Source organism: Bombina bombina, chromosome 1, assembly GCF_027579735.1.
Source record: "Bombina bombina isolate aBomBom1 chromosome 1, aBomBom1.pri, whole genome shotgun sequence".
Taxonomy (NCBI): Eukaryota; Metazoa; Chordata; class Amphibia; order Anura; family Bombinatoridae; genus Bombina; species Bombina bombina.
This window is the reverse complement of record NC_069499.1, coordinates 1,486,974,895-1,486,998,269: the sequence shown is the minus strand read 5'-3', so window position 1 is coordinate 1,486,998,269 and position 23,375 is coordinate 1,486,974,895. Positions and strand designations below refer to the sequence as shown.

General features: G+C 37.5%; 1 protein-coding gene across 4 annotated transcripts in view; it reads right to left on the bottom strand.

The window, feature by feature from the left end:
- Positions 1–23,375, bottom strand: part of LOC128653763 (ABC-type organic anion transporter ABCA8) — a 752,731-nt gene that overhangs the window by 367,548 nt on the left and 361,808 nt on the right. For all 4 annotated transcript variants that reach the window (XM_053707247.1, XM_053707265.1, XM_053707256.1 and 1 more), the window contains 2 exons: positions 5,352–5,515; positions 3,632–3,759 (listed from right to left, as the gene is read on the bottom strand). In XM_053707247.1, the coding sequence (XP_053563222.1) occupies positions 3,632–3,759; positions 5,352–5,515 (292 nt within the window). The remainder of the gene's footprint in view (positions 1–3,631; positions 3,760–5,351; positions 5,516–23,375) is intronic.

Below are 23,375 nucleotides of genomic sequence, written 5' to 3'. Positions count from 1 at the left end.
ACGATTGCACTCAAGCGATTGTATTTACTTTCAACTTGTAATACGAGTGGTAAGCCCGACGAGCGCAAACCCCCACAATAAACCCCTTATCGCTTGCGCCCAAACATTTGCGTTCCACTCATAATTTGGCCCACAGTATAGCACTTTATTAAACATGGATATTGCATAAATATGATCTTTCATGTTTTCATCTAATTGACTGCAAATAGGATACAATGCACACACACACACACATATATATAAATATATATATATATATATGTATATATATTAATAAACAAACCAGGATATGAAATCCCCAAAGAGGTGCGCTGGTGTGAAGTAGAGATTCCCACAGATCCACAGTATTTCAGGCTGCACTCACGAAAAAGACGATCCAAGCTGGACTCCTAAGGCAAATGAAGACAAAAAGAGAGGCGCCAAGGCATAGAGCAGTATCGTCGGATCACAGAGGTAAAATGAGCGTCCCTCCCCCAAATGCACAGAATACTCACCAACGGAGCGACACAAAGTGTCAGTAGTAGCAAGCCGGAACTGTTAGGAGTCGCCCGGCAGACACGCTGTGGCTTATTGACGTCACAGATCCTCGTCCAGTCACAGTGTCGGTTCCTCCCGAACTCTCACAGCAGCAGTCTTGTAGTATAGCCGATGTTATGGGCTATATTAGCTGGTCCAGCTTGCTCCTGTTTGTGTAAAGGGTCTTTTCATATGCAGTGGAAGGGGGAGGGGGGGAGTGTCTGCTTTCACTGGGTGTTCAACTCAACCGAATCAAAAGTGCACTGCTACTACTGACACTTTGTGTCACTCCATTTGTGAGTATTCTGTGCATTTGGGGGAGGGACGCTCATTTTACCTCTGTGATTCGACGATACTGCTCTATGCCTTGGCGCCTCTCTTTTTGTCTTTATATATATATATATATATATATATATATATATACACACACATATGTATATGTATGTTAAAATCCTTTGCAGCCCTTTTTTCTAACACCTGAGACCTCATATCTTATATTGCATATGTTAGAAAGTCTTATTTAGTGATGTCCCAAACTGTTCGCCCGCGAACGGTTCACAGCGAACATAGCTTGTTCGCGTTCGCGTTTGTGGGCGAACACATGGCGATCCGCCCCTATGTGTCATCATTGAGGAAACTTTGACCCTGTATGTCACAGCCGTCTGACACATTAGAGCCAATCAACATCAGACACTCCCTCACAGACCCTCCCAGCTACTCAGAATCCGCCATTTTAAACTCATAACGACCTTGCTTTCTTAATGAGAGGACGTGTTGTGTTTTTGCTCCTGACATTAATAGGAAAAACATAGCTAGGCTAGTGTATTTAGTGTCCACTACAGTCCAGAAGGACTCCACTCATCTCTGCTGCAAGCACAGCACCCCAAAAAGCCCTTTTTAGGGCTATATTTCGTGCCGTTTTTTTGTTTTTTTTTTCTTATTTTTCTTATTAGCATTTGCCTGGCTTTCAGCCTGTGTGTTTAAGGCTCACAGCATATGCTGTGATTACTGCCACCACTGATATCTCCCTAACAACATTAGTTTAAATTTAACTAACCAAAAATTTTAATTATTTTGCTAGTGTAATTTTTTTTCATTTTCTATCAGGCCTTTGTCACACAGCATATACTCTGGTTCATTGCTCTGTGCCATCCACCAGTGTTAATATCCGTTTATAACATTATTTTAAATTTAAATTTTTTTATTTAAATCATTTTTCTAGTGTAATCTAATTACATTTACTATCAGGCCTGTGTCTGTCAGGCTCACTCAGCATTAATATACCTAATTTTTTTTCAGTCTTTTGGTTAATTGGTCTGTGCCAGGCAGCCACCCACCACTCATATCTTCTTCACCTTAATTTAAATATAAAAAAAAAAGTTTAAATTTGTTTGATAGTGTAATCTAATATAATTTTCTATCAGGCCTGTGTGTTTTGCTGACATACAGAGCCTACTGTGTTTACTTGCTGCCCTCCCTAGTCTATGAGCCACGACTCATATGTGCTTAACCTTTTTTTAATTCCCCCCCCAAAAAAATAATTTAAATCATTTTTCTAGTGTAATCTAATAGTATTTTCTATCAGGCGTGTGTGTATCTGACTTACAGAGCCTACTGTTTTTAATAGCTGCCCTTCCAAGGCTATCAGCCACTACTCATATGTATGTGCTTAACCTTTTTCTTAAAATTCCCAAAAAAAAGTATTTAAATCATTATGCTAGTGTAATCTAATTTTATTTTCTATTAGGCCTGTGTCTAACTGTCTATCTGACTTACACAGCATACTGTTGTTAATTGCTGCCCTACGTAGCAGCCAGCCAGTGCGACCACTCATATGTGCATTGCACTTCTTAACATAATTTTAATATTAAAATCTAAAATTTTAAAATATTTTGCTAGTGTAATCTAACTTAATTTTCTATCAGGCCTGTGTTTTTGTCACTTACACAGCATACTGTGTTAAATTGCTGCCCTACCTACCATCCACGACTCATATCTGCCAGCCTGTGTGCCAGGCCCAACTAGCCAATTAGTGGCACCAATCATAATTCTTGTAACAGTATCAAAAAAATTAAAAATCATAATTTTTTGGACTGCAAATATTCAGTCTACTAGTGCTATTGAATTGCAGTTTCCTCCTGCCTGCCAGCCTGTGTGCCAGGCCGTCTTGCCAACTATTTACACCAATCATAATTGTTAATTAATAATCAAATCTATCTATCTCATGGTTGTGCAAGTGGACTGTTTGCGGTTGATTGCGGTGCGTAACACTTGGAGTTTGCTCTGTCACTGTGATGCGGCCGTAACCCTTACACTACCTGATAGATACGACATCATAACTGATGTTTTAAAGCACGTTATTGCAAACAATTTGGGAATGTTAGTTGATTTAGGCCCATTATGGGTTAAAAGCAGACTCTGCATAAACTATGTAATTTTCCATGGGAGTTTTGCCATGGATCCCCCTCCAGCATGCCACAGTCCAGGTGTTAGTACCCTTGAAACAACTTTTCCATCACTATTGTGGCCAGAAAGAGTCCTTGTAGGTTTTAAAGTTTGCCTGCCTATTGAAGTTCGCGAACAATACCGGAAGTTCGAGTCCGCCATTCGCGAACCAAAAATTTTAGGTTCGCGACATCACTAGTCTTATTATGAGTGTAACTGTACTTTGTATTTTTGATGTGTTTTATGTGACACTTTTTTGACTTGCGTAACAGTTAAACAGAGCCCTAAATATTTGCTTGCCAATAAGTAAAATTCGAGGGTTACACCTTCGGAAATGGAAAAATGTATGAGAAAGTATGTAAACCAGGTAAACAAAAGTTTATAACACTTGCTGAAATCTAATTAGTTAAATGATTTGATTAAATAAAAAGATTTGGAAATATCGTATAAATACAAATATTTAGAAAAACATGTTCTCCATCCCTTGTTTGCATGTGATTCCTTTATGAAAAAAAATATATATTATATTCAAACTAAAATGTTACTTCTCAAGCTAACTTTCCTATTGGCAGGATATTATCTGAATACAGCAAAGCAAATTGTGAGCATTAATTTATATTTTCATAACACTTTAAGAACATGGTTAATTTTTCTGATAAACGAAAAATACCTTTTCATTTAGGGAAACTTCTATTGCACCTCTGTACACAGTTGTGCTGTTGTCAAATTCGCCGTCCATAACATCCACCACCATATCCTGTTGCTTCAGAGCAGCAACAAAGTCATCAATAGATGAACCTGTTTCCAGTAAAATACAGAAAAAAATATTAAACTTTAAACACCAACTTTGACAAATGTTGAGCAAATGAGTGAATCTGAATAATCCAGAAAAAAGTGCCCCCATGAAAATAAGTAGTGGGGCCGATTTTTTATAGTGCAAGTGGACATGATCCGCTGTAGAGGACCATGTCCGCCGCACATCGATAAATACCGACAGCATACTCTGTCAGCATTTATCATTGCACAAGCATTTCTCATGAAATGTTTGTGCAATGCCGCCCCCTGCATACTCGCGGCCAATCGGACTGATTGCTGTCCACCACCTCAGAGGTGGTGGACGAGTTAAGCAGTAGAGGTCTTATGACCGCTGCTTCTTAACTTCTGCTTCAGACGGACCTGAAGCGGAGTGGGTCGTAAGCAGCATCCGCTGCTTCATAAATTGACCCCATAATGCTTTACCTTAAAATAGATTAACAACCTAGATGAAGTTTAGTTGAGCATTCTTTTTCAAATTTAAGTTTTATAAAGATGAGCCCCTTAAGAAACCCCTACTTTTTAAGAGGAACATTTGCACTTACATATAAGGGGTCTCATGCACCGCTGAAATTAAAGGGACAGGGAAATACAAATTTTTCTTTCATGTTTTGGATAGAACATTTAATTTTAAACAACTTTCCAATTTACTTTTAATATCAAACCGGCGTCGCAAGGACGCATATTCAGCGCAAGGACTTATCTGGCAAAAATGGAGACAATTTACTTGATTCTCACCTCGCCACACATAGGCAAGCGCTGAATATATAAGTACAGTAACTCCCTGGAAGTCTTAACAAACACCTAACGCATGCACAATATCTACTTGTCAACCGCCATCCCCCCATCGCAATAACTAAATAAAAATTATTAACACCTAATCCGCCAACCCCCACATCACAATCTAACTAATACAGTTATTAACCACTAAACCGCCATTCACCCACAACGCAAATAAGCTAATTAAAGTATTAACCCCCTAAACCACTCATAAGACCGCTACTCCTTAAGTTGTCCACCACCTTTTAGATATGATTGGGATGATTGACACCCCCTGCTAGCGGTCGATTGTCCGCGAATGTGCCTCTGGCGACATTGCACAAGCATTTCACCAGAAATGCCGACAGCGTGCAATGTTAAGTGCCGACATAGCTAAATACTATTGGTAAATCATGTCTGCTCGACATTTATTAAATTGACCCCAATATACATCACAGCCCAGCCAAAAGAGGAAATGAAGGGGGGGGGGGCAGAGGAACAGACAATACCAATTAGGATTATACATTTTTTATTATAAAATATATATAGACTTTAAAAATTATATGATTTTACTTCTTTTTAAATTTAGGGACAATTGGCGAACATTTAGAAAATTAACCGGATATCTGATCTCTGATTAATTTTCTGAGCACTAATTGCTACTGCGAACTTGTGGTAGCAATAACCAGCCACTTGTAATGGCTGGTTATTTATCTTGCGCTTGGAAATAGGCGAATTTTCCCAAAATATTTATTTGAACACTTTATCTAGTGTATAATTTTTTACTTATTACAAACTCTTGCTGAGTGACCTCTTACCTGTGTTGTTATTGATCAAAATATTGGTGTAGTATTTGTGTATCCGATTACTTGGGCTTTGAAAGTAAAGTTTTGGAGTGAGTTCCCATGCATGAACTTTAGAAAGACTTTGTATAATAGCAACAATAATAATTGGAATAAGGAACAGAACCAACAAAATCAATCTGAAATAAAAAAAAAATACACATTTAGTCTGGAATTCTTTCTGTTTTAAGAATAAAATACATAAATGATACCAATTTTCAGAAATTATAACAACTAGAAAACTATCACCTAGATTACGAGTTGTGTGTCCTAACACTGCTTTTTTCCTAACGCTGGTATTACAAGTCTTGAAATGACAGGCTCACCGCTCCCTTATTTGGTCAGACGCGAAAATACCGCAAATCCACTTACGTCAATTGCGTATCCTATATTTTCTATGGGACTTGCATAATGCCGGTATTACTAGTCTAACCAAAAGTGAGCGGTACAGCCTCTCCTGTCAAGACTGATACCGCATTTAAAAGTCAGTAGTTAAGAGTTTTACGGGCTAACGCCGTAGCATAAAACTCTTAACTAAAGTGCTAAAAAGTACACTAACACCCATAAACTACCTATTAACCCCTAAACCGAGGCCCCCCCACATCGCAAACACTAAATAAAAATGTTTAACCCCTATTCTGCCGAACCGGACATCGCCGCCACTATAAAAAATATATTAACCCCAAATCCGCTGCCCTCCCACATCACAAACACTAGTTTAATTTTATTAACCCCTAATCTGCCGTACCTAACATTGCCAACACCTACCTACATTTATTAACCCCTAATCTGCCGCCCCCAACGTCGCCGCAACTATATTAAAGTTATTAACCCCTAAATCTAAGTCTAACCCTAACACCCCCTAACTTAAATATAATTTAAATAAATCTAAAAAAAATTACTACAATTCAGTAAATTATTCCTATTTAAAACTAAATACTTACCGATAAAATAAACCCTAAGATAGCTACAATATAACTAATAGTTACATTGTATCTATCTTAGGGTTTATTTTTATTTTACAGGCAACTTTGTATTTATTTTAACTAGGTACAATAGTTATTAAATAGTTATTAACTATTTAATAGCTACCTAGTTAAAATAAAGACACATTTATCTGTAAAATAAATCATAACCTAAGTAACAATTACACTTAACACTACACTATAATTAAATTAATTACCTAAACTAACTACAATTAAATACAATTGAAAAAAAATATCTAAAGTATGAAAAAAACACACTAAATTACAGAAAATAATAAAATAATTACAAGTTTTTTTAAACTAATTACACCTAATCTAATCCCCCTAATAAAATAAAAAGCACCCCAAAATAATAAAAAGCCCTACCCTATACTAAATTACAAATTGCCCTTAAAAGGGCCTTTTGCGGGGCATTGCCCCAAAGTAATCAGCTCTATTACCTGTAAAAAAAATACAATATCCCCCAACATTAAAACCCACCACCCACACACCCAACCCTACTCTAAAACCCACCCAATCCCCCCTTAATAAAACCTAACACTAACCCCTTGAAGATCACCCTACCTTGAGAAGTCTTCACCCAGCCGGGCCGAAATCCTCAACAAAGCCGGACAGAAGAGGTCCTCCAGATGGGCAGAAGTCTTCATCCAGGTGGCATCTTCTATCTTCATCCATCCGGTGCGGAGCGGGTCCATCTTCAAGACATCCGACGCTGAGCATCCTCTTCAAACGAAGTCCAACTGAAGAATGAAGGTTCCTTTAAATGACGTCATCCAAGATGGCGTCCCTTGAATTCCGATTGGCTGATAGAATTCTATCAGCCAATCGGAATTAAGGTAGAAAAAATCCTATTGGCTGATGCAATCAGCCAATAGGATTGAACTTCAATCCTATTGGATGATCCAATCAGCCAATAGGATTGAACTTCAATCCTATTGGATGATCCAATCAGCCAATAGGATTGAACTTCAATCCTATTGGATGATCAAATCAGCCAATATGATTGAACTTCAATCCTATTGGCTGATCCAATCAGCCAATAGGATTTTTTCTACCTTAATTGCGATTGGCTGATAGAATTATATCAGCCAACCGGAATTCAAGGGACACCATCTTGGATGACGTCATTTAAAGGAACCTTTATTCTTTAGTTGGACTTCGTTTGAAGAGGATGCTCCGCGTTTGATGTCTTGAAGATGGACGCGCGGATGGATGAAGATAGAAGATGCCGCCTGGATGAAGACTTCTGTCCGTCCGTTTTATTAAGGGGGGATTGGGTGGTTTTTAGAGTAGGGTTGGGTGTGTGGGTGGTGGGTTTTAATGTTGGGGGTATTGTATTTTTTTTTACATGTAATAGAGCTGATTACTTTGGGGCAATGCCCCGCAAAAGGCCCTTTTAAGGGCAATTTGTAATTTAGTATAGGGTAGGGATTTTATTATTTTGGGGGGCTTTTTTATTTTATTAGGGGGATTAGATTAGGTGTAATTAGTTTAAAAACCTTGTAATTATTTTATTATTTTCTGTAATTTAGTGGGGGGGTTTCATACTTTAGATAATTGTTTTCAGTTTTAGTTTAGGTAATTAATTTAATTATAGTGTAGTGTTAGGTGTAATTGTAACTTAGGTTAGGATTTATTTTACAGGTAAATGTGTCTTTATTTTAACTAGGTAGCTATTAAATAGTTAATCACTATTTTATAACTATTTTACCTAGTTCAAATAAATACAAAGTTGCCTGTAAAATAAAAATAAATCCTAAGCTAGCTACAATGTAACTATTAGTTATATTGTAGCTAGCTTAGGGTTTATTTTATAGGTAAGTATTTAGTTTTAAATAGGAATAATTTAGTTAATGATAGTTATTTTATTTAGATTTATTTAAATTATATTTAAGTTAGGGGGGGTGTTAGGGTTAGACTTAGATTTAGGGGTTAATAACTTTAATATAGTGGTGGCGACGTTGGGGGCGGCAGATTAGGGGTTAATAAATACAATGTAGGTGTCGGTGATGTTGGGGGCCACAAATTAGGGGTTCATAAGTATAATGTAGGTGGCGGCGGTGTCTGGAGCGGCAAATTAGGGGTTAATAATATAATGCAGGTGTGGGCGATGTCAGGGGCGGCAGATTAGGGGTTAATAAGTGTAAGATTAGGGGTGTTTAGACTCGGGTTCATGTTAGGGGATTAGATGTAGACATAAATGTATTTTCCCCATAGGAATCAATGGGGCTGAGTTAGGAGCTTTACGCTGCTTTTTTGCAGGTGTTAGTTTTTTTTTCAGCTGGCTCTCCCCCATTGATCCCTATGGGGAAATCGTGCACAAGCATGTTTTACTTGCTCACCGCTAACGTAAGCAGCGCTGGTATTGAGGTGAGATGTGGAGCTAAATTTTGCTCTACGCTCACTTTTTTGCAGCTAACGCCGGGTTTGTAAAAACCCATAATACCAGCGTTGTCTGTAGGTGAGCGGTGAGGGAAAACTGCTTGTTAGCACTGCACAGCCTTACCGACAAAACTCGTAATCTAGGCGTATGAAAGTTATAACATAGGTTCTAAAAAAAATCAGCAATTAATGCAACTTTCTACTACTACTTTTAGTATATAATTATAATATTTTAATCAATGAAAACATTAAAACTGTTTTGCTATTTATGTACATTTATACACTCTAACTTCAAAAGTCAACTAACAGGGTACAAGTTACAAATCGCATTTAAATAAATCATGATCATCTAGCACTAGTGGATTTGCAGCAAAACATTTATTGGGAATATACAGTAGAGCTAGATTGCAAGCGGCACAACATAAGAATATGGTCAGCGAGTTTATTTGCGTGCATATTACAAGATGAAAGTAAACGTGTTCACTCGAGCGCAAATTTAACACGTGTCAGGTTAGCAGGACTGAAGACCTGGGGCTGATTTATTATGCTGTGAATACAGCAGTTTCTGCACGAGCCTTTAGGCTGGCCGGAAACATAAGTTAAGATGCAGCGGTCGTAAGACACAACGATCGTAAGACCGCTACTCCTTAACTCGTTTGCCACCTCTGATGCGGTGGATAGCAATCATCCCGATACAATACGATCATGATGATTGACACCCCCTGCTAGCAGCCAATCGGCCGCAAATCTGCAGGGGGCGGCATTGCAGAAGCATTTCACTAGAAATTCTTATGAAATGATAAATTACGACAGCGTATACTGTTGGAAATTATCAATGTCCGTCTGCACAATGTTAAATCGGCCCCCTTGTGTAAAGCGTAAGGGTTAAAATAAAGGTTGCAATAAACACAACATAAATACATTAATATAAACTGCTACGCTCATATAAACACTTTCTGAAAGGATATATGACCAGGTATTTGAATGCACAGGGATATTATATATACTGTATATATATATATATATATATATATATATATATATATATATATATATATATGCACACACACACACACATATATATATATATATATATATATATATATATATATATATATATATATACACACAAATAAATAATTCTATAATAATATTTAATACTGTGTTTCACTGGGTATTTACTGTAAATATTTATCATTGCAATGTTCTTCACATACAGGAAAATTTTATTTTTATTTTAAATAAATAATTCTATACTTATCTGTATATACCTTTACCTATATATCTATTCCTATAGATATATAGGTATAAATATATCATTTACATTATAAGATATATAAAGAAATATATAGGACAGATAGGTCAGCATGCTAAGGCACTGTGGCTGAGCTCTGAAGCAACCCAAGGATTGCAAATTCGATCCCCAGCGAGTTCCACTCAGCCTTTCATCCTTCCTAGGTTGATAAAATGAGCAGCGCCTTGAGACCCTTACGGTTGATTAGCCGCGCTTTACAAGTACCCAAAACATATATACATACATACAGTATTTATTAAAAAATTATTTATTTTCTATGGGAAGAACATTGGAATACTAGCTACTGTAAAAAAAAAATAATAGTGGGGCAGAGCCTTGCCACGCACATTAACCAAGCTCCATAGTCCCCAGTGTCCTAAATAAAAGTTTTGTGCATCCATCAGCTGCAAAAAAATTTTTTTTTTTCTTGGTGGCTTTGACTTGCTGAGGATTACCCGATGACTCCTATGTCTCCTATACCTAACAGAGACATGTCTTAGAAGCAGAAGACCCGGAACAGAGGCAGACAGAACCACGGCCTAAGCCCTGCACAAAGCCCCTAGCAGTGGTAGAAGTCCCTCAACAGGAACAGCGGAAACCCCAAAGTAGCGATCTCAAGCATCTTCACCTGAGTCTGGAGCTTATTAAATAAGCTGTGTTCCATAATTGCAGGAACTTACCACTAGCAGACCCCGTGTGGGGTACTCTACACACAGGAGGTAACATAGCGCCAGCCCTCAGATTACAGACACCGCCGCTGCTCTCAGGACCTGAGATTGAGAGAGATCATCTAGATAGAGCAGCTGCCATTAAGCCTTGCACCAACCCACGTGGCTTTGGGATGACCGCGGTGTAACGGTATTTTCCACCGCATACCCTGGCCTGGGGTACTAATAAAGAACAGGTTTTCTAAAAGGTTAAGAAGATTGTTAAAGCTTGCATACGTAACAATTTCTATCCTATATACTCCCAAAAGTGCCCCCTACAACAGACTAATCTCTGGGCTATAATCATTGTCCAAAATATTGCAGTACAGATAAATATTCAATAGCTTGTACTGCAGGAATCTATCCTAGTCTGTGGACTGTGAATTAAATGTCCCCAAAGCTATTAAAGAGGACATTTACCCCTAAGTAGTAGAAAGCAGCATAAAAGAGTTTTTTACTGAGGCAAAGTTCAGAAGCCTAGAATAACTGTATCACACAACATCTGCAGCCCTGCAGGAGACAGAGCTGGCCTGATTGCAAAGAGGGTCTCCTAGCTATATTAAAGAAGATCTTCTCTCACAACAAAACTACATAAGCCCAAACCGGACTACTTCTGATAGCAGCATTTCAGGTGGCAAACTATAACACCGCTTATAAACAGAAAACACCATGATGCCAAGTAAAAGAGCTCCAAGACCATCCAAAGGCACCCAAATGTTTAATATGGAAAACTACCTCATTGCAGAAGACCCTGCTCAAGCACCTAATAGGGACCTTCAGGACTTTCACAAACAAACAGTAGCAGCACAGGTACACAGCACAGATCCGTTTCATAATAATTATGTCACCAAAGATGACCTTAAACTGCTTTCCTCTAAAGAGGATATCAAAGAAGCTATGGTGGATGTCAAAGCTATATTTGGAGAGCTAATAAAAGATATAACAGCTGTAGACCTACAGGTTACTCAGATCGAGGAGAAACAAGAAAGCTTATGCTCAGACTTGCTACACCAATCAAGTTATCTACAATCACAAGAAGTGGTGGTACACAATCTTTTAGAACACATTGAAGATTTGGAAAATAGGAGCCTGAGGAACAACCTAAGGCTCCGCGGAATACCGGAATCAGTTACTCCCTCTTCACTCCACATGCACATCCAAGGCTTCATTAGATACCTTAAAGACCTACCATCTGCAACAGAGGTCCCGATAGAACGGGCACATAGAGCTCTGTGCCCCAAACCACCTAATAGGTCGCCACCAAGAGATGTTACTGTTAAGCTCCTATCCTATAAGGACAAAGAAGATATCCTCAAACATGCCATAGCCAAGCGACGATTGGAGTATGAAGGAGCTGAAATATAAGTATTTTCAGATCTATGTCCCGCTACCCTTCAAAAAAGAAGAGACTTACGATTTATCACCACTGTCCTCAAGGAACAAAAAATTACATACAAATTTATTGGTTGCTTGTAATGATTGACATGAGTGTGGTCCATTAGATTGTGTAAATAATTCATCATTACATTATCTTAGTTGCAACATGAAAATAACAAAATATATGGATACATTGTTACTGTTTATTAATATATAAAAGTTTTTATACTGGGATTTTAGATTAGAATCTGTGCATATTCTTCTTTATAGTAGTGCCTAATACATGCAGTTATATGAAAATTGGTGTATACTGTCCCTTTCAGATAACACACATCGGGTTAGCACAGATGAAGAATTAGTGTACTCCTGTAAGACAGGAATAGGGCCCTCAATTCCCCCTGTATCTGTCTGTAAAAGTTTGTCTTTTATTGTATTGTTTCTCAGTTGTACTTTTATCCTTGTACCCATGGGCAGTGCTGTGGAATCTTTTGGCGCTTTATAAATAAAGAATAATAATAATATGCGCAACAGGAATACACTAATTTTTCATATGCACAAACCCAACATGAGTTATCTTAAGCCTGTTATATATTATTATAAAGTATTGAAAAATATTAATAATTACTGTAAATAAACATTATAGATCTACAAATAATCCATAGAATATATATATATATATATATATATATATATATATATATATATATATATATATATATATACCTGTATACCTGTATATATATACCTGTATATACATCCCTGACGAAGTGCTGTAGCAGCACGAAACATGTTGGATTGTATGATATTGAGCTGCTAGGCTGACGTGCTTAAAGGACCACTGAACCCAATTTTTTTCTTTTGTGATTCAGATAGAGCATGCAATTTTAAGCAACTTTCTAATTTACTCCTATTATCAACTTTTCTTTGTTCTCTTGCTATCTTTATTTGAAAAAGAAAGTCCAGAACCTTGGAGAGCACTTGTTTATTGGTGGATGAATTTATCTACCAATCAGCAAGAACAACCCAGGTTGTTCACTAAAATGGGCCGGCATCTAAACTTACATTCTTGCTTTTCAAATAAAAATACCAAGAGAATGAAGAACATTTTCTAATAGGAGTAAATTATAAAGTTGCTTAAAATTGCATGCTCTATCTAAATCACAAAAGAAAAAATTTAGGTTCAGTGTCCCTTTAAGGCTGTGATATTGTACCTGATTTTCTGTGACCATTCACAGTATACTTTTATGGATATCAATAAAGATACTTTTCAAATTTACTCTCTCGGACCATTTCCTGCTGGATCCTTTCCACCTGTGGGGAAGCATTTGATTGTACCTGTATATATACACACATATATATATATATATATATATATATATATATATATATATAGATGATAGATAGATATATAGATAGATATATATATATATATATATATATATATATATATATATATATATATATATATATATATATATATATATTATGGTATCTATAACAGTTATTATTAATATTTTTTTACAATATTTCATATTTAATATTTCAATAACGCTCCTTAAGATACAGTAACTCATTTTTTATGTGCACTAACCTGACACTACTTTAGACTAACATTGTGACACTTGAAGCGCGTTACAAATATTTTACATTACAATGTTCTTCATATAGAATATTTTTTATTATTATTAAATACTGTATGTATTTCTATATATATATATCATATCTATATATAAATAGGAATATATATATACATGTATAGCTAGGCTTACCAGAAGTCCCACTTTTACTGGGATTGTCCTGGTTTGGAGGCGCTGTCCAAGTGTCCCACCCAGTTGTTCATTCTGTCCCAGTAGGGTTGCCATCTCCAGGTTTCAAATCATATGTCCGGGTTTCATACCACCTGAAACCCGGACACATTATTCAAAATGACTGGACTGTGGCTCTCCAGCATAGTTGGATGCTGGTACTTTGTTACATACAGCCCTGCTTAGCTTAACGTTCGTGTCCTTCAAAGTTTACATTTAGTAATACAGGCTGAGTGAGCAACGTAGGTTTTTTTTTAATTTTGTAGTACTACTTGGTTTATTTTTCTAAGAATTTAACACCTCCCCCCCGACCCCTGGTGACATTGCCGGTAATACACCTTTAGGGGAATCATATGGGTATGACTAGGAAGTACAGACAGGAAGGATTTTTGGCCTGGATCTTGCTTTACTTCATGCAGAATAGCATTTTGGCTATAATCTTCCTGCATTATGGTATAGAGTAGCCTCTTAAACAGCTTTAGCAGGTACGTGTTTCTTTTTTACTTTCATGCAATGTTGTATTTATGCCTTATCAGTATTTGGCTCTGTTCCTTAATTAGACACATAAAACACATATTACACTGCAGATATTAAATTGTGAAATTGATAATTATGAAAGTGATAATTATGCTTGATGTTTGGCATTATTTAGAATCTGAGATTTAGATTAATGATTTATTTGCCATGACAACATAATGGTGCCTTTTTCCCTAGGGGGTGGTGTTATGGTCTATTTAAACTGTGTGATTCACTTGTTTGACTGAGGAAGGGTAGAGTATCCACAAAACATTACGCACATAAAAGCTACTACTTTAAAAGGACCGGTAATTGCCACGCCCCCTTGACCACGCTCCTGACCACACCCCCACTGGCACCGCACCAGGTGGTCCCAGTTTCACCTCTAAAAATTATGGTAAGCCTATGTATAGCTATATATAGATAGTGAAGAAGGATCCTATTCGTGCCCATCTGCTAATGTGGTGTACATGATACAGTGTACAGCATGTGACAGAGGTTGCTACATTGGAGAAACTGGCCTAAAGCTGCATCTCAGAATGAATCTACACAGACACTCGATCAAAAACCACAAGGAAAATGAATATTGTACCCGTGTTGGTCATCACTTCACCCAGACTGGTCACTCCATCCTAAACCTCAGGATTAAAGTTCTTAAAGGGAATTTCAAAGACTCTCATGAATGAAAGACGTTTGAGATGAAAATGATCACACATTTCAACACCAGAAATAAAAGACTTAAAATAGACTCTGGCTTTCTCACACACTACCAAAACTTTCTATAATCTCTCATGTTATTGTCTTATATTGGTTTCTTTTTCTCTACATTCTCATTTCTCCCTTATTATATCCATTTTTTTTCATTCATTATTGTAGCTCTATTCGTGCATGCCATGCCCCTCCCCTTTTTTTCCTTTTGTTTTTCCTCTCATCTTGACTATTTACTCTCCTCTGTTTGTTTACTCTTTCTGGCTATTCTCAGCTATATTCTCCTTCAGACACATCCTCTGCTTTTTATGACACCCCTCTCACCCCCCTCCCTCCCTTCCATTTGTTGTATGTAATGTGCTTCAGATTGATCAGTATTGCTTTAGACCTGAGGAAGGGAGGAAAACTCTTGAAAGCTTGTCTTTGAAATATTATGTTAGTCCAATAAAAAAGGTATCACTGCATACTGCAATACTTTATTATTTGAACATCTTATATATAGATATATATAGAAATATTTATTTCAAATAAAAATTACATGTTCCTGTATGCGAAGAACATAGAAATGTGAATTAATTCCTGTAGGTTTAGCGTGCATGCGATAAGTGTTCGATTTTTTTCTTCTACGCTCTCCATTAATGTATATGGGAGAAAAAGTTAGCAATATCTGAGGTCCTAAGTTAGTGCGTGGTGGGTTTTCTCTCTTGTGCAAAACTTTTACTTTCAACGTGTAATACGCGATGAACCACACACGAAAAAAAAGATTACTTCTGGTGGTGTTAATGCTTGAGTGAAACAGCTAAATAGCATGACACTTGCAATCTATCTAGGGTGACCATATTGCCGCTTTAAAAAGGGACACATATGAAAAATACATATGTCCCCTAATTTAAACCACATTTTGATTTTAATTAGGGTTTTTTTTCCCTCTTTTTCTCTCCCCCCCCCCCCCCCCCCCCCCCCCTCAGGCGCAAGTGTAGTTTGGACTTATGTCGACAATCTTTAAAATAGTATCCTGGAATGTTGGCGGCATAACCTCCCCAATAAAAAGGAAGTCAATAATTAAGCAAATCAAATTGGGTGGATTAGTGCGCGCTAAAGGAAGGTATTGCTAAACACTACTCTAAAGATACAATCTCTGTATGTATCAAATACAAGTTAATAACCAAATAGTGAAGCCAAAGCTTCAAGATAGAGAAAGTGCGCTAACAAGCTGAAAGTATACACACCATATAAGGAATTGAAGTGAAAATTTAATAAACATATAGAAAAAGATACACAAATATATACACTAAAAATAGGGACGTCTCCCTGTAATGTAAATACAACTAGGAAAAAATCCTAATGAAAAAACAGGTTAAAACCTATAAATGATGAATAATGCAGATACTAATTGATAATCTATGACATAAAAAAGATATAGCATAAAAATGATAATTAAAAGATATGGCATAACAGTGATATCATAAAATAAAACTTAAAAGACAAGCACCAAGTTCATATGTATCAACACAGTGCAGGTGGCCGTATGCAAATGAATGCCGATATTGGAACAGTGGAAAGAAAATAACGGCTTGTACCACAAATAGATACAGTTTACTGTACCGTAAGTCAAGAGAGTGTTCAGAGGGTGTTACCGAGGAGAAGAAATCCTTCGGTCAAGGCTTGGACCGCAGCTGCAGTAACTGCCGTTCCTGGAGATAGAAGTGTGCAAACCTCTGCACATGTGAGTCGGCGTCTGACGTCACAGGCTTCTCATCGGCTCCTCTCAGGGTGTTACTCGCTGCTCCAGCAGCGTAAAGGAAAAGCAGCTGATTGCTGTGTCCTGGTGGGAACTTTCTGTGAAGGCAGACTTGGCTGCTGTAGGTATGTTTAATGATCCAATACAATAGTGGGGCACAAGTTATCCCTCACCTTGGGATATTCAAAGATGCTGGTAACCCGGGTTTAAAGTTGCAGTACAGGCTGTACTGAAATATCCCTTGCTGTTTCAAAGTCACAGTGTCACAGTGTCACAAATGCAAGCGACGTGTTTCGCCCTCCCTTGGGGTATATCAAGCAATAATTAAGCAGCTTGGCAAATCTAAACCCGATATAGCCTTTTTACAGGAAATTCACCTGAAAGCAACTGAAATTTCTAAACTACAGACAAAGTGGGTTGGGGAAGTTATTGCCGCTCCTTATAACTCTCAGAAGAGAGGAGTGGCTATTCTTTTTAATAAATCTTTAGAGTATGCAATAGATTCAAACATCTCTGATTCAGAGGGATGTTTTCAAATTATAGAGATAACATATAACAAAACACGATTTATTTAATAATGTTGACAGAGAATTCTGGAATAATTTAACACTCCTTTACATAAATATATTGGTCATAACCTCATAGTGGCAGGAGATTTTAATTTAACAGCGGATCTTAATTTAGATAGACATAGTAAAATAGTGCAGGGTTTTAGGGACAGGAAGACACGTATTTTGCAGAAGTTTTGTGCACATTTAGGACTGATTGATATCTGGCGTACTCAGAACCCAGACTTAAAATCTTACACCTGTGTTTCTAAAGGGCATCAATCCTTGTCCAGAATCGATTTGTTTCTCATTGCCGATTCCTTGATTGGCCTTGACTGGAGAGCAGATATTAGGGATATAGTAATCTCGGACCACGCTATTATTTCAATTGAGCTTAATGCCTCTTCTATACATCCTTTTCGTTATCAGCATTTCTATTTCCCGAAATACCTAGCAAATAATATTAATTTTCAAAATTGGCTTAAAGAGGAATGGGGGGCCTTTTGTAATTATAATATTGACTATGTAGAAAAGGCTGAGGTGTTTTGGGAAGCTGTCAAGGCGGTTCTAAGAGGGAATATTAAAGCTTATATCTATCATCTTAAAAAAAGGTCTAAACAGCAAGAAATTCAGATGTCAAACCAGGTTAAAAAAGCATATAGAGGGTACTTTGGTAATTCTTCTAACTATTGTTGGCGTAAATTTATTAATGCTAAGGCCGCTCGAGATATTTTCATTAAACAGAAAACCATTCAAGAAAATCAAAAACAAAAAGTGTTGTACGGGGGTTTTGTGGGCAGGTCCGCCAAAATTCTTGCTAGAATTATGAAAGTAATTAATAGGAATAGCATAGCGGTCATTAGATGTGGAACTGACAGATTCACTAATAACTCTGATATCGAAAGAATATTCTTTAACTATTTTAAAGAATTATATAAATGCAACAATCGGGATGTAGATAAGAAAAAGCTATTTTGGGATAAAACTAAGGCCTAGATTTGGAGTTTGGCGGTAGCCGTGAAAACCAGCGTTAGAGGCTCCTAACGCTGGTTTTAGGCTACCGCCGGTATTTGGAGTCACTCAAAAAAGGGTCTAACGCTCACTTTTCAGCCGCGACTTTTCCATACCGCAGATCCCCTTACGTAAATTACGTATCCTATCTTTTCAATGGGATCTTTCTAACTCCGGTATTTAGAGTCGTGTCTGAAGTGAGCGTTAGAATTCTAACGACAAAACTCCAGCCGCAGAAAAAAAACAGGAGTTAAGAGCTTTTTGGGCTAATGCCGGTTCATAAAGCTCTTAACTACTGTACTCTAAAGTACACTAACACACATAAACTATCTATGTACCCCTAAACCGAGGTCCCCCCACATCGCCGCCACTCGATTAAATTTTTTTAACCCCTAATCTGCCGACCGCCACCTACGTTATACTTATGTACCCCTAATCTGCTGCCCCTAACACCGCCGACCCCTGTATTATATTTATTAACCCCTAACCTGCCCCCCACAACGTCACCGCCAGCTACCTACAATAATTAACCCCTAATCTGCCGACCGCAAAGCGCCGCCACCTACATTATAGCTATGTACCCCTAATCTGCTGCCCCTAACACCGCCGACCCCTATATTATATTTATTAACCCCTAATCTGCCCCCCTCAACGTCGCCTCCACCTGCCTACACTTATTAACCCCTAATCTGCCGACCGGAGCTCACCGCTATTCTAATAAATGTATTAACCCCTAAAGCTAAGTCTAACCCTAACACTAACACCCCCCTAAGTTAAATATAATTTTAATCTAACGAAATTAATTAACTCTTATTAAATAACTTATTCCTATTTAAAGCTAAATACTTACCTGTAAAATAAATCCTAATATAGCTACAATATAAATTATAATTACATTGTAGCTATTTTAGGATTAATATTTATTTTACAGGCAACTTTGTAATTATTTTAACCAGGTACAATAGCTATTAAATAGTTAAGAACTATTTAATAGTTGCCTAGTTAAAATAATAACAAAATTACCTGTAAAATAAATCCTAACCTAAGTTACAATTAAACCTAACACTGCACTATCATTAAATTAATTAAATAAAATATCTACAATTACCTACAATTAAACCTAACACTACACTATCAATACATTAATTAAATACAATATCTACAAATAACTACAATGAAATAAACTAACTAAAGTACAAAAAATAAAAAAGAACTAAGTTACAAAAAATAAAAAAATATTTACAAACATAAGAAAAATATTACAACAATTTTAAACTAATTACACCTACTCTAAGCCCCCTAAAAAAATAACAAAGCCCCCCAAAATAAAAAAATGCCTATTCTAAATTACTAAAGTTCAAAGCTCTTTTACCTTACCAGCCCTGAACAGGGCCCTTTGCGGGGCATGCCCCAAGAAGTTCAGCTCTTTTGCCTGTAAAAAAAAAACATACAATACCCCCCCCCCAACATTACAACCCACCACCCACATACCCCTAATCTAACCCAAACCCCCCTTAAATAAACCTAACACTAAGCCCCTGAAGATCTTCCTACCTAATCTTCACCATCCAGGTTCACCGATTGGTCCAGAAGAACTCCTCCGATGTCCTGATCCAAGCCCAAGTGGGGGGCTGAAGATGTCCATGATCCGGTAGAAGTCTTCATCCAAGCGGGGCAGAAGAGGTCTTCCATCCGATTGAAGTCTTCATCCAGGCAGCATCTTCTATCGACATCCATCTGGAGCGGAGTGGCAGCATCCTGAAGACCTCCGACGCGGAACATCCATCCTGGCCGACGACTGAACGACGAATGATGGTTCCTTTAAATGACGTCATCCAAGATGGCGTCCCTCGAATTCCGATTGGCTGATAGGATTCTATCAGCCAATCGGAATTAAGGTAGGAATATTCTGATTGGCTGATGGAATCAAGTTCCAATCAGCCAATCAGATTCCAATCAGCCAATCAGATTGAGCTCGCATTCTTTTGGCTGTTCCGATCAGCCAATAGAATGCAAGCTCAATCTGATTGGCTGATTGGATCAGCCAATCGGATTGAACTTGATTCTGATTGGCTGATTCCATCAGCCAATCAGAATATTCCTACCTTAATTCCGATTGGCTGATAGAATCCTATCAGCCAATCGGAATTCGACGGACGCCATCTTGGATGACGTCATTTAAAGGAACCGTCATTCAGTCGTCGGCCAGGATGGATGTTCCGCGTCTGAGGTCTTCAGGATGCTGCCGCTCCGCTCCAGATGGATGTCGATAGAAGATGCCGCCTGGATGAAGACTTCAATCGGATGGAAGACCTCTTCTGCCCCGCTTGGATGAAGACTTCTACCGGATCATGGACATCTTCAGCCCCCCGCTTGGGCTTGGATCAGGACATCGGAGGAGCTCTTCTGGACCGATCGGTGAACCTGGATGGTGAAGATAAGGTAGGAAGATCTTCAGGGGCTTAGTGTTAGGTTTATTTAAGGGGGGTTTGGGTTAGATTAGGGGTATGTGGGTGGTGGGTTGTAATGTTGGGGGGGGGTATTGTATGTTTTTTTTTACAGGCAAAAGAGCTGAACTTATTGGGGCATGCCCCGCAAAGGGCCCTGTTCAGGGCTGGTAAGGTAAAAGAGCTTTGAACTTTAGTAATTTAGAATAGGGTAGGGCATTTTTTTAATTTTGGGGGGCTTTGTTATTTTATTAGGGGGCTTAGAGTAGGTGTAATTAGTTTAAAATTGTTGTAATATTTTTCTTATGTTTGTAAATATTTTTTTATTTTTTGTAACTTAGTTCTTTTTTATTTTTTGTACTTTAGTTAGTTTATTTCATTGTAGTTATTTGTAGATATTGTATTTAATTAATGTATTGATAGTGTAGTGTTAGGTTTAATTGTAGGTAATTGTAGATATTTTATATAATTAATTTAATGATAGTGCAGTGTTAGGTTTAATTGTAACTTAGGTTAGGATTTATTTTACAGGTAATTTTGTTATTATTTTAAATAGGTAACTATTAAATAGTTCTTAACTATTTAATAGCTATTGTACCTGGTTAAAATAATTACAAAGTTGCCTGTAAAATAAATATTAATCCTAAAATAGCTACAATGTAATTATAATTTATATTGTAGCTATATTAGGATTTATTTTACAGGTAAGTATTTATCTTTAAATAGGAATAATTTATTTAATAAGAGTTAATTTATTTTGTTAGATTTAAATTATATTTAATTTAGGGGGGTGTTAGGATTTAGGGTTAGACTTAGCTTTAGGGGTTAAAAAAGTTATTAGAATAGCGGTGAGCTCCGGTCGGCAGATTAGGGGTTAATGTTTGAAGTTAGGTGTCGGCGATGTTAGGGAGGGCAGATTAGGGGTTAATACTATTTATTATAGGGTTAGTGAGGCAGATTAGGGGTTAATAACTTTATTATAATAGCGGTGCTGTCCGCTCGGCAGATTAGGGGTTAATAAGTGTAGGTAGGTAGCGGCGACGTTGTGGGGGGCAGATTAGGGGTTAATAAATTTAATATAGGGGTCGGCGGTGTTAGGGACAGCAGATTAGGGGTTCATAGCTATAATGTAGGTTGCGGCGGTGTACGGAGCGGCAGATTAGGGGTTAAAAATAATATGCAGGGGTCAGCGATAGCGGGGGTGGCAGATTAGGGGTTAATAAGTGTAAGGCTAGGGGTGTTTATACTCGGGGTACATGTTAGGGTGTTAGGTGCAGACGTAGGAAGTGTTTCCCCATAGAAAACAATGGGGCTGCGTTAGGAGCTGAACGCGGCTTTTTTGCAGGTGTTAGGTTTTTTTTCAGCTCAAACAGCCCCATTGTTTTCTATGGGGGAATCGTGCACGAGCACGTTTTTGAGGCTGGCCGCGTCCGTAAGCAACTCTGGTATCGAGAGTTGCAGTAGCGTTAAATTATGCTCTACTCTCCCTTTTTGGAGCCTAACGCTGACATTATATGGACTCTCAATACCAGAGTTATTTTAAAGGTGCGGCCAGAAAAAAGCCAGCGTTAGCTACGCGGGTTGTTACAGACAAAACTCTAAATCTAGCCGTAAGTGTCCCAAACTTTCGGTAGAGAGTTTGGCTGAAATTAATTGTCCTATTTCAGAGGCTGAAATATTAGTAGCCATTAAGGCTGCGAAAATTAATAAAGCGGCCGGACCAGACGGTCTACCTATTGAATTTTATAGGATTTTGCAGACAGAAATTTCTCCTATATTAAATAAATTATTTAATACGTATTTCCTAAATAATTTGAAATGTTCCCCGTATTTTGCATCCGACAATATATCTTTGATTTAAAAAATAAATAAAGATCCTGAACTTATGTCATCATATAGACCCATATCAGTGATGAATGCTGATTACAAGCTATTAACTTCAATTATAGCAAACAGCCCCATTTAGGTCTAATTATCCACAAGAATCAATCAGGTTTCATGGCTGGGAGGAATCCGGTAAAAAATATGCGTAAGGTAATGACACAGCTTGATTTTGTTTGGAATAAATTTAAGGCAGCTAGACATAGTGATATTACGGACTTGGCATTATTGACAGTGGACGGAGAAAAAGCATTCGAACGGATTTCTTGGGAGCATCTTTTTTATTCTCTAGAACAATTTGGTTTGACTGGACATTTTAATAATTTTATCCATTTAATATATAGTTCACCAACTTCAGCCCTTATTAATAATGGTGAGATTTCTCAACAGCTAGTTTTACAAAGGGGAACTAGACAAGGCTGCCCACTATCTCCTTTACTCTTTAATGTTTCTTTAGAACCACTGGCAATCTATTTCCTTCAACAACTTGAGGGTATTCATTTAGGGAATAATAAATTGGTCTTGTTACTTTACGCGGATGATTTATTGCTGTTTTTGAGCAACGTTAAGAAGAACTTACCATATCTTCTTGATATT